Raw genomic sequence first — 12,358 nt, 5'->3', positions numbered from 1 at the left:
AGGTATTTTCTGCCTGTTTCTATTTTCACATGCAATCAAAACTGTGCTACACTTTCTTCAAAGTGAAGACAACTTAAGGCAGCCAAGGTAGAAAGTGTATGTCTTCTGAGAAACATTTCCATCAATTTTTTTTGATAAAAGCAAGAGGGTTGCTCGTGTAATTCCCATATTTAAGAAGGGGGATAGAAAATGTCCAGGGAATCATAGACCAGTTAGCTTAGTATTGTTGGTTTGGAAAATAATTGAATCCTTATTAAGCAGACAATACAAGAATGCCTGGAAAGAGAAATATAATGGTGGATAATCAGCATTGATTTCAAAAGGGGAAATCTTGCTTTACCATCTTTATTGAATTTGAGGTATATAGGAGGGAATGGTAATGTGGTACATGTTACTTATCAAGGGTTTTTTGAAATCCAGATAAGGTGTCCCATTATACATTAACACAAACAGTTAACGAACATGCAGTTGGGTGGTGATATGGCAGAATGTATTGCTTGCTGGCTTCAGAGTGGGAGTCAAGTGTTATTCAGAGCGGCAGAAGGTGGGAAGTGGTGTTCCATAGGGAGCATTGCTGGCCCCATTGTTGTGCACATGCCTAATATATATTAATGATTTGGAGTCTGGAATCAAAAATACACGTTCTACGCTTGCAGATGAGAGCACATTAGTGGGGGAGCTAGCTGGAAGAATAGGGTGGTCACTTTTGGGAAGGTTTCCCCACTCCAGGTTAGCAAGGCTTTTCAAAAGAAACTAAGCACTAGGCTATACAGTAGATCAGTGTACCATGAACCTGGTTTTAAAAAAAGACCCAATTTTTCAGGCACCAAAATTCATATTTTGCATACAAGTTGACCTTCCTTTTTTCAGCTGTGACATGTTATAGTTGCATTAATAATGAACCTCATGCATGTTTTACTCAATTGGTGCCTTTTTAATGGGCACAAGGGAAATGTAGGTGCAGATTTAGAGGAATTTAATTATATTTCTCCTTCTAGATGTTCTTTTACTCTCTACTTTGAGTTCCATTTTCTTTCCAAACCAGCAGTGTTAAGCTAACTGGTCTATAATTCCCTGGACATTTTCAGACTCATCAGATGCTGATGACAATGAATTTCACAAGTTTTAAAATGTTTGAGATTAAAGGTATCATTATACAGCTGCTTAATTCAATAAACTGTCATATCAATTTCATATTTATTACTGCTGTTATGTTTATTTCACATGTCAAAATGATGACTGTCCATATTCAATTTGACGGTTCACTTTTATGCTGTGTAAAAGTTGGACCTTGTTTCTGGAGGAAAAGACTTAGTGGTCCAACTGATGTCAATTCTATTCTTTAGAAATACCATTAGACAAGTTAGCAAAGTTGTGCCAAGCCTGTGTAACACTTGATTAGACCACATGCAGAGTATTATTTGCAGTTCTGGTCACTCGGGAAAAGGGTGCAGAGAAGATTTTATAAAGCTGAAATGAAAGATAAAGTGAATGCAGAAATAATATTTACTCTGGTGGGGAAGAGCATAACTGGAAGCCATCAATATAAAATAGGCCATGGAATTCTGAAGAAACTTCTGGTCCAAAGAGTCTACAACTTGCCAGCATGGCGAGTGGTTGAAGTGAATAATCTAGATGCATTTATGGAACGCTAGTCAAAATATTTGTGGCATAAGGAATAAAGGATTAAGATGGGAGGAGGCTAGAGTGGAACATAATACCAGCATAGATTGGTTGGGTCAAATAGCCTGTTTTGGTGTGTATATCCTATGAGGAAGCTAGTTTTGTGATCTAGATTTGCATGCTGGGAAATTGAGCTTGCCTGATATGTAGTATTACAGCATCACAGGGATATCATTTAGCCTTAGTGGGAGAATAATGAATTACACATTAGACAGCAATGTGTTATTCCCTGATAAAACAATGCAGGAATTAACTTGTGAGCAAGGCCATCAGAAAACTGTAGTTGGAGGAAATCAAAGGTTTTTATTTTGATATTTGGGGAAGAATGGAAGACTTGTATGGTTACCTTAGGATCATTGCATCATGTTTAGTGATTTTTGTTTTGCCCACCGTCGGTTGTGCAAATAATTCCTCAAAACAGAACAGTAAGCTATTGCTATAGTTTTCCTTGCAGCCTTGCCCCCTGCTTTCTCTTTCCCATCAAAATTGCTTTTTTTTTACATTAAGGGGGAAAAAGTAATGTGAATAGACACTAAGTCATGCTTTTAATATTTGTTTATACTTCAATCCTTGCAACATCCTGACTTTAAATCTATCTGGTGTCAAATACATTTGACTTAATCTTGTTCTGTTCTTCTGTACTAGGTGGTCTTTTTGCTGTTTCTCTCCAACTCAATTTACTATATTTCTCTCAATACCTGATCACTTCTGCTGTTCATTTTATTATGGCATCTGTTTTCCTTTCACCACAAGGTTAACACCAACCCTCCTAAAGTTGCATTTTTATCACGTTACAATAATCTAAATATCTTCATTCACTGAAGTGATCTTGAGGTAACTGAGCCTGGTGTCACAGTCTAATTTGTTTTGAGCGGGGGGAGGGGTGGACTGACATTGTTCATTTTGCACACTTCCTTATATTTGCTAGCCTTTGTCTCAAATCTCAAATGTGCAGGCGTGAACCAAACCCTTCCTTGAAGACAAATGCTTTCAGCTGTTTTGATAGATGAAGCAGATCAAGGCATGCAGTTCATTAGTGGCAATGTACAAAATGATGACTTGAGCAAAAAAACTGCATTTTGTGAATAGCTTAAGAGGTGATGCTTTTGAAAAGTTGTGTGTGGTTTCTTGACATTTGGAGAAGGTATTGAAAGCTAACTTTGGGGGCTAAACCTTTCTGATAACTGGTAAATATAACTCCAATATTTATTTCTTGCCCCCTCTTAATTTGCAGCATGCTAGTTAAGTTGGGGGGAAAAAAAAGTGTGAAAGTGACGTCAATTAAGAAACAGACTGAAGTTACACCCAGATTGTAAGAGGAAAAAGTCTGTTTTGCCGTTCTCAGAACTTTGAGAATTGAATTGTGCTTCCAATGATGGAGAATGTAGGGAGGGGCACAATAATGTATTTGAAGCAATGAGGGAAAAAAGTCAGGAGCAATGACCACAGACTAGTCTCTTAAAAAGACAAAAGTGTGGCTATGTAAGGGCTAGGGTGGCAGTGGTGACAAGGGTTGCTTATCGGATGACAAACTGTGCGTGTGCATGCATGGGTGAGTTCATCCATGTTGGTATTCATGGTGTAGTCGTGGACACAAACGTGTGCGTACGTCACCTTGAAAATCTGTTAAGGCTGTACCTCTTGGTTAAATAAACCATTGCCAAAGCTGATTTGACTGGGTGCTTCTTAGGTAGGCAAAATAATCACTTCCAAATTCTGTACCTTGATGTCCCAAGTAGTCCAGCTGCTTGTAATTCAGCACGTTCTGTCATGCCACTGACTGAATTGTATAGATTCACTATTGGACACTGAAAATTCTAATTAAAACGTTTTTAGTTGGCCTCTTTCAGTGCTGATCATATCTACATTACAACACTGACAAGGTACCTGATCACTGCCACTGCAGCTGCTGTACTTTTCCCTAATGCCAGCAAGGCCCTGTGAGAAACCCTGGTAAAATTCCAACAGACTTGCACATCCTGGCTCATGGCCAAAGGTTGTCAAAGCAACAAACAGCTCCTGATCTCCATTTTAATTGAGAGGTAGAATCTCTCATGACAAGCCTCAACGAAGGAAGCTCAGATATAGTTTCATAGTATCATGCTGAGCAGAAGGCGGCCATTTGGTCCATCAAACTTTTGCCAGCCCTTTTAAAACAGTATCCAATTAGATCTATTGTTAGCCCTTTCAGGTATTTTATCCAGTTATTTCTTTTTATTACGATTGAATCTTTTTGAATCACCCTCCTTTTTGTATATTTACCAACTAGTGTAGAACTGGTGATTTACACTGAATTGCTCTCTCCTACTGTCTTTTTCTACACAGTTGGAAAGTAGGGGTTTCGAGCTCTCATCTTCTGCAGGATGTAAATTGGGTTTTTGAGAGAACCTTTTTCTATAGGTTTAAGGATGTTGGCCAAGATTGCTTGCTCTTTTTGTCACCTTTGGGGTGGACATCATACAAGTGTTCAAACTGGTATATGCCCCATTGTGCATGTTTTGTGATGGGAAATCAGAATTTATCCATCTTTAAGGAGGGAAATGTATCTTGTTCCCACCGACATAGATGTTAGCCCGTTCTACTTGGTAGATAACCTTGTCACCAGAGAGTGGGTCCAAGCGGACATCATTGCTGGTCATGACCTTTTATGGCACCCCACGTTTGAGGGGCAAGACTAGAAGGTGCATGTTTGGCTTGCATTTACCTCAGGGCCAGAATTTGAAGTTCGTATAAGTGAGTTTGCAACCCATGTTCAACTGAAGCAGGGATTAATTTCCAAAATCCCCCTGTCCTTTTGAAGACATGATGTGGAGATGCCGGTGTTGGTCTGGGGTAAACAATAAGAAGTCTCACAACACCAGGTTAAAGTCCAACAGGTTTATTTGGTAGCAGAAGCCACAAGCTTTCGGAGTGCTGCCCCTTCAGGTGAGTAGGAGTTCCGTTCACAAACGGGGCATATAAATATACAAACTCAATTTACAAAATAATGGTCAGAATGCAAGTCTTTACAGATAATCAAGTCTTAAAGGCACAGACAATGGTGAGTGGAGAGAGAGTTAAGCACAGGTTAAAGAGATGTGTATTGCCTCCAGCCAGGACAGTTAGTGAGATTTTGCATGCCCAGGCAAGTCATGGGGGTTACAGATAGTGACATGAACCCAAGATCCTGGTTGAAGCTGTCCTTGTGTGTGGAACCTGGCTATTGGTCTCTGCTCAGCGTTGTTGTGTGTCATGAAGGCCGCCTTGGAGAATACTTACCTGCGGATCAGAAGCCGAATGCCTGTGACCACTGAAGTATTCTCCAACAGGAAGAGAACACTCTTGCCTGGTGACTGCTGAGGGCTCAATTTCTGCCCCACCACCAAAATAGACCCTGTCAGTTTCACAGCAGATAGAGGAATTCATCAGGTGAATGAGGCTGCAGGAGTTCTTCCACGAGCCACAAGAGGTCAACAGCAAACACAATGAGACAGCCAATGAACCAGAACAGCCGACAGATCCGCAGTACAGCAGCTGAAGGGGAAAGAGTTGAATTGGATGACTCTGGAAGGCCGCTGTCGTCAATGTGACATGTATGCCCAAGCTGTCAATGTGCGTCAATACCAGATTCATCACCCAAGCACAACACAACGTCATCTGCGCTCAAGACCAACTGCAACATTGTCATCAAACCAGCAGACACAGGAAGGGCCATCATCATACTGAACAGAACAGTTTACTGCAAAGAAGTGTACCGACAACTGAACAACGAGGAAGACAGTTACCCGCAGATCAGACCAAAGAACACCCGTTAGCTCAACAGACTGATCAAGACCTTTTTGACCTGGATCTTTTGGGCACCCTCTATGCTGTCATCCCACTTACTCCCCGCTTTGGAGATCTCTACTGCCTCCTGAAGATGTACAAGGCAAACGTACCTGACCATCTCATCGTATTTGGCAATGGGATCCTGTGCGAGAAGTTCTCCCACTGTGTCAAGGGCATCCTGAAACCCCTTGTACAAAGAACCTCCAGCTTTTGTCGCAACACTACTGGCTTCCTACAGAAACTCAGCACGCATGGAGCAGTTGTCTCCTCATCACAATGGATGTCTCGGCACTCTACATCAGCATCCTCCATGATGATGGCATTGCTGCAACTGCCTCAGTACTCAATGCCAACAACTGCCAATCTCCAGATACAATTTTACAATTCATCCGCTTCATCCTGGACCACAATGTCTTCACCATCAACATCCAGTTCTTCATCTAGACACAAACAACCACGGAGACCAAATTCGCACCTCAGTATGCCAACATCTTCATGCACAGGTTCAGACAAGATCTGTTCACCGCACAGGATTCAACCGATGCTATACACTAGATAAATCAATGACATTTTCTTCCTTTTGGACTCATAGTTGTTTCAGTGATTGTTCACCATATGTCAATAAGTTCCATCCCACCATCAGATTCACCATGGACTACTCTCTGGAATCAGTTGCATTCTTGGACACACCTCCGTCAAGGATGGTCACCTGAGCACTTCACTGTACTGCAAGCCCACAGATAACCTTACAATGCTCCACATCTCCAGCTTCCACTCTAAGCATGTAAAATAATCCATCCCCTGTGGACAAGCCCTCCATATACACAGGATCTGCTCAGATGAGGAGAATCACAACAGACACCTCCAGACGCTGAAAGATGCCCTCATAAGAACAGGATATGGCATTCGACTCATCGATCGACAGTTCCAACGTGCCATAGCAAAAGCTGCACCAACCACCTCAGATAAACAAACGTAGAACACACTGGACAGAGTACCCTTTGTCCAGTACTTCCCCAGAGCGGAGAAGCTATGACACCTTCTCCAGAGCCTTCAACATGTCATTAAAGACGAGCACCTCACCAAGGTCATTCCCACACCCCCACTGCTTCAAACTACGGCACAACTTCAAACAGACCATTGGCCGCAGCAAACTACCCAGCCTTCAGGAGAGCAGTGAGCACAACGCCACAATTCTGCCACAGTAACCTCTGCAAGACATGCCAGATCATCGACACAGATGCCACCTCACGTGAGAATATCATCCCACCAGATACACGGAACATACACTTGCAACTCAGCCAACGTTGTCCACCTGATGTGCTGCAGGAAAGGATGTCCCAAGGCATGGTACATTGGGGACACTGCAGGCACTACGACAACGGATGAATGAAGGCTGCTTAACAATTGCCAGGCAAGAGTGTTCTCTTCCTGTTTGGGAACACTTCAATGGTCATGGGCATTTGGCCTCCTGATCTTCTCCAAGGTGGCCTTCACGACACTCGACAATGCAGAGTCACCTGAGCAGTGACTGATAAGGCCATCCTCATATGTGCAGGATTTGGCTAACTGGGATCTTGGGTTCATGTTGCACTATTTGTAACCCCCGCGAATTGCCTGGGCTTGCAACACCTCACTAACTATCCTGGCTGGAGACAATACACATCTCTAACCTGTGCTTAACCTTCTCCCCACTTGCATTGTCCATACCTTTCTAAGACTTGATTACCTGTAAAGACTCGCATTCCAGCCATTATTTTGTAAATTGAGTTTGTCTTTTATATGCCCTGTTTGTGAACAGAACTCCCACTTACCTGATGGAGTAGTGTTCCGAAAGCTAGTGGCCTTTGCTAACAAATAAACTTGCTGGGCTTTAACCTGGTGTTGAGACTTTTTTTTTCTTCTGAAGACTGTCAGAGTCCTGTCAATTCGCTTCATAATTATAAATAAAGGGTTTGATAAATGGTACAGTTTAACTTTGCCCCAGGGTTATGGGAACTGTGATGCTAATCTTCAGGCTGCTTTCTTTCAACAAAGATCTGTTTTCTTTTGGGTATGCTTGCGGGGATGGTCCTTGTTACATCTCAAGTTTTGGCAAAGGGAGTCCCACTGGATTATCATAGGTGAGGTGCAGAGTGACCTGTGGAGCCACAATTGCTGCTCCATACTGGTGGTTTTGTTTTACTGGAAGCTCCATGAGCACATGTCGAAACTAAAGGTGGAAATGTCAATGACGTATTAATGCTTGATCTCCTTGTTCAGACTACCTTGCCTGCCTTCAAGAAATCAGACTTCTCAGTGATCCGGCAGCATGAGGACTTTGTCTGGTTGCATGACACCTTGGTTGAGAATGAGGACTATGCTGGAATTATTGTGAGTATCTGAAGCTCGTTCAATTGCTGCCATCCCTATGGCTGCATTATTGTAGCAGAGCATCCATGTTCCACAAGCTCAAAGAAGATTCCACTATTTTCTCAATGTTATAAAAGCCCAGGAGGCCTGGAGGGGATTAATGTCCAAGTGCACATCATTGAAATAGTCAACAAATACAAAAATGTAATCAAAAACACTGAGAAATATTAGCCTTTGTTTCAGGTGGTTGCAGTAAGATAGGGGAGATGGTGATGCTGTGGGTGTATACAGTCTTAGCTAGACTCCAGGTTTTGGGCCTGGTGAAGGTTTTGGAGGAGGCTCATTACTGAGTTATCTTAAATGATACCAGACTGAGAGGGTTAAAGCAATAACTTGTATAAAATTGTACTGTATGTCCTTGAGTTTAGAAAATTGAGGTGGTGATCTAGTCGAGACATTAATTTCTGTTCAACCCTACCATTTCCTCCTAGGGGACTTCAGAAACAGGAGCAGCAATCTTGAAAGTAGAGCTTAGGTGCTCCCCCTCCTGGATGCTAGCTGCCAACATCTTGGCAATTAACATTAACCAGAAACTGAATAGAGTCAGCCATATACCGTGGCTACAAGAGCAGTCAGAAACTGGGAGGTCTGCAGAAAGTAACTCTGACTCCTTTAAAACCTGTTCATCATCTGCAAGGTACAAGTCAGGTGTGGAATACTCTTCACTTGCTTGGATACATGCAACTCCAACAGTGAAGTTCAATGCTTTCCTGGACAGAGCAAGCTGCTTTATTGATGCTCCATTCATTCCCTCTACTACTGATGCACAGTGATAGCAATGTGTACTATCTACAAGATGCACTGCAGCAACTTGCAAAGGTTCCTTCACCAGCACCTTCTAAACCCATAGATCTGAATCAGTATCTATGAAGCAAAAGACAGGTAGATAAGATACAGATCAGCAATGATCTGATCGGATGTTGGAAGAGGTTTATGGTGTTGCATGACCACCTGCAACTAAATTCACGTGTATATCTTTTTAGTCTGTATTTTAAGAGAAATGATTTGTGTTGAAACAGTGAGCATGGGATCAGACAAACTCTAGTATTGTGTGATACGAGCTATAAGGTGCTTGGCTTCATGTGGCTATTTATTTGAATGCTAAGAGATAGAGATACTTGGCCTTAGGCAGATTTGGTGAAGGAATGTAAAGGATAGTTTTGCTGCACCTATCTGGTTTTCTTGAAGTCATTGTTTAATTCTTCCCCTGCCTCCATTTAGATACCCCCAGCACCTGCCAAACCAGACTTTGATGTTGCGAGAGAAAAGATGCAAAAGCTGGGCGAAGGTGAAGGTTCCATGACAAAAGAGGAATTTAATAAAATGAAGCAAGAACTTGAAGCGTAAGATAAGAATTTCATCCTCTTGTTTCTGACCAATGTTAACTTCACCTAGTTCTTTGGATGCTGGGGGTGGGCTAGAGTACAAGGATGAATAAGGATTGGTTTTAAAATTTTTACCATGAAAGCGCTTGGAAAGCACAGATTAGACGAATGTGATTTTATTCTTTCTTGTTGAAGTACAACTGCTGTCCGAGTTAACTTGATCTGCAGAAATGTTTAAGATGGCAGGCAGTCATAAGAACATAAGAAATAGGAGCAGGAGTAGGCCATCTAGCCCTTCGAGCCTGCCCCGCAATTCAATAAGATCATGGCTGATCTGTCGTGGCTCAGTTCCACATTCCCGCCCTCTCCCCATAACCCTTAATCCCCTTCTGAGCGGGAAGAGTCTCTCCACCTCTATCCTATCCATCCCATTCATCATCATATACGTCTCAATGAGACCTCCCCTCATTCTTCTAAACTGTAACGAGTACAAGCCTAGTTTATTCAGCCTCTCCTCATAGCTCAACCCCCTCAACTCCGGCATCAGCCTAGTAAACCTCCTCTGCACTCCCTCCAAGGCCAAAATATCCTTGCGTAAGTACGGCGCCCAAAACTGCACACAGTACTCCAGCTGCGGCCTCACCAGTGCCCTGTACAGCTGCAGCAAGACCCTCCCTACTTTTATATTCAATCCCCCTTGCGATGAAGGCCAGCATCCCATTCGCCTTCCTGACCACCTGCTGCACCTGCAAGCTGGGTTTTTGCGACTCATGCACAAGGACCCCGAGGTCCCTCTGCACCATCGCCTGCTGCAGTTTTTTGCCACATAAATAATAATCCTTCCTACCATTATTCCTACCAAAGTGGACCACCTCGCACTTGCCAACATTAAATTCCATTTGCCAGTTCCTGGCCCATTCGCCCAGCCTATCTAGATCCTTCTGCAGACTCTCCACACCCTCCGCACAATTTGCCATTCCACCAATCTTGGTGTCATCAGCAAATTTCGACATCCTACACTCGGTTCCCTCCTCCAGATCATCTATATAAATGGTAAATTGCTGAGGCCCCAGCACCGACCCCTGGGGCACTCCACTAGTCACCATCCGCCAATCCGAATAGCACCCATTGACCCCCACTCTCTGCCTCCTATTTGACAACCAATCCTCTATCCACGCTAACACCCTACCCCCAACTCCATGTCCCCTGACCTTCTGCAATAACCTCTTGTGAGGTACCTTGTCAAACGCCTTCTGAAAATCAAGAAAGACCACATCCACCGGCTCTCCTCTATCCACCGCCCTAGACACATCATATGTTGCCCCAAAATTGTTTGTGAATTTAAAGTTTGTGCATTTGTTATTATTTTGTTTAGTATAAGATAATTTTCACTAACAAATTCATCGAGCTATTTTGGGAATCCCAACAATGCAGAGTAACTAATTTTGCAAATATGTTTTAGTCATGGTTTCCATTTGGTTTAAAATCACTGATTCTACTCTCTGCAAAACAAATTACATAATTCATAATTTAGTATTGTTAACACTATTCATATCTTTACCTTGCTTAAGGGAGTACTTGGCTGTCTTTAAGAAGACTGTGTCCATCCATGAAGTCTTCCTTCAGCGACTTGCAGTTCACAGTGTATTGGGCAAAGACCACAACTTCCATGTTTTCCTGGAATACGACCAGGATGTAAGGCATTTTTTTTTTCTCTTCCTTCTGGAAACATGACATTCCTATTTTTTTTGCTTCGGGGTGGGTAGAGGCAGTGCTTGGAGAGAAAATTACAAATATTTATTTTGTAATTTCCTAATCATTTCCCATCGATTTAGGTACAAAAATCAATAGTCAAAGTTTTTTTTTTCAGGTTGATAGCTTTTGTTGAATACTTCTGACTGTGTGAAGCTGACAGAGGCTTTAAATTGTATTCCTCAGTGGCTGTGATATGGGGTGGTTCGTTTTAAGCAGACTTCCTCAATGTAGGTCTAGCCATTTCATTCCAATGCATTAATCACCTATTTGCAATTTTGCTCCCTCATCTTTTAAGAATCAGAATGGTGCAGCACTGAAAGGGCTTATCATGCCTTTGGCAGCTCCTTGAAAGAGCTATCCAATTTGTCTCATCCCCTGCTCTTTCTCTCAAATACTTCTTTTTCAATCGCGTATCCGATCCCTTTTGTAAAATTACAATTCAATCCCATCAGCCTTTCAGGCAATGCATTCCAGATTTTTACTGCATTTAAAAAAAAAAATCCTTATTTTCCCTCTGGTTCTTTTTCCAAACATCTTATTGCCTTTTGAAGTCTGTGCCACTATGAAGTTATTCTGTTGCTGGTGCATGTGTAGCTTTTGTTGGGAGGCAGAATAAATAATATTTTGTAAAGCACATTGAATTCCGCATCTGAAAGTGAGAGCTTATTAATGATTAGCTAATACTAGTTGATCTAGCCAGAAGGAGGAGTTACAACTTCCTATATAGAGATCGATAACTAAAGTTCACTCTTTAAAAGGTATTAGCTAAAAGGATGACTTGTTAAGATTCCATGTTTTTGAAAAGCTTTTATTGCATCAGCTGCACTCGCCTCACTGCTGGAGCTCTGCTCTCTTATCCATGTTTGAACCAAGGCTGAGATCAGAATCTGAATGATCCTGCAGAATCCAAACAGTGTCAGTGAGCAACTTATTACTAAGCAAGTACAGTTTGATAGCACTAATGACCCCTTCCATCACTTTACGGATGATTTAGGATGAGGCAGTAATCGGCTGGGTTAAATTTATCCAGCTTTTTGTGGACAGGATGTACCTAGACAATTTCCCACGTTGCCAAGTAGATGCCAATGTTGTAGCTGTCCTGGATTAGCTTGGCTTGGAGGCAGAGCAAGTTCTGGAGCGCTGGTCTTCAATGCTATTGCTGCAAAATTTGTTAGAATGCATAGTCTTTGCAGTATCCAATGCCATCAGCCAATTCTTGATATCACATGGAATAAATCACATGGAAGACTGACATCTGTGTGGCTGGGGACCCCTGAACAAGATTCTGATCATCCACTCAGCACTTCTGGCTGAAGATTTTCGCAAATATTTTCAGCCTTGTCTTTGCTTGCAGCTTCTAAGGAGTCCTCATTCAA

At 42.3% G+C, this 12,358-nt stretch overlaps 1 protein-coding gene across 2 annotated transcripts in view; it reads left to right on the top strand.

Annotated features, from left to right (window-relative positions):
* Positions 1 to 12,358, top strand: part of snx5 (sorting nexin 5) — a 46,743-nt gene that overhangs the window by 13,032 nt on the left and 21,353 nt on the right. For both annotated transcript variants that reach the window (XM_080200197.1, XM_080200196.1), the window contains 3 exons: positions 7,753 to 7,863; positions 9,124 to 9,245; positions 10,799 to 10,922. In XM_080200197.1, coding sequence (XP_080056323.1) covers positions 7,753 to 7,863; positions 9,124 to 9,245; positions 10,799 to 10,922 — 357 coding nt within the window. The remainder of the gene's footprint in view (positions 1 to 7,752; positions 7,864 to 9,123; positions 9,246 to 10,798; positions 10,923 to 12,358) is intronic.

Source organism: Carcharhinus amblyrhynchos, chromosome 12, assembly GCF_965287045.1.
Source record: "Carcharhinus amblyrhynchos chromosome 12, sCarAmb.v2.hapA, whole genome shotgun sequence".
NCBI lineage: Eukaryota > Metazoa > Chordata > Chondrichthyes > Carcharhiniformes > Carcharhinidae > Carcharhinus > Carcharhinus amblyrhynchos.
Note: the sequence above shows the minus strand (reverse complement) of the source record. Positions and strands in the feature narration are given on the sequence as shown.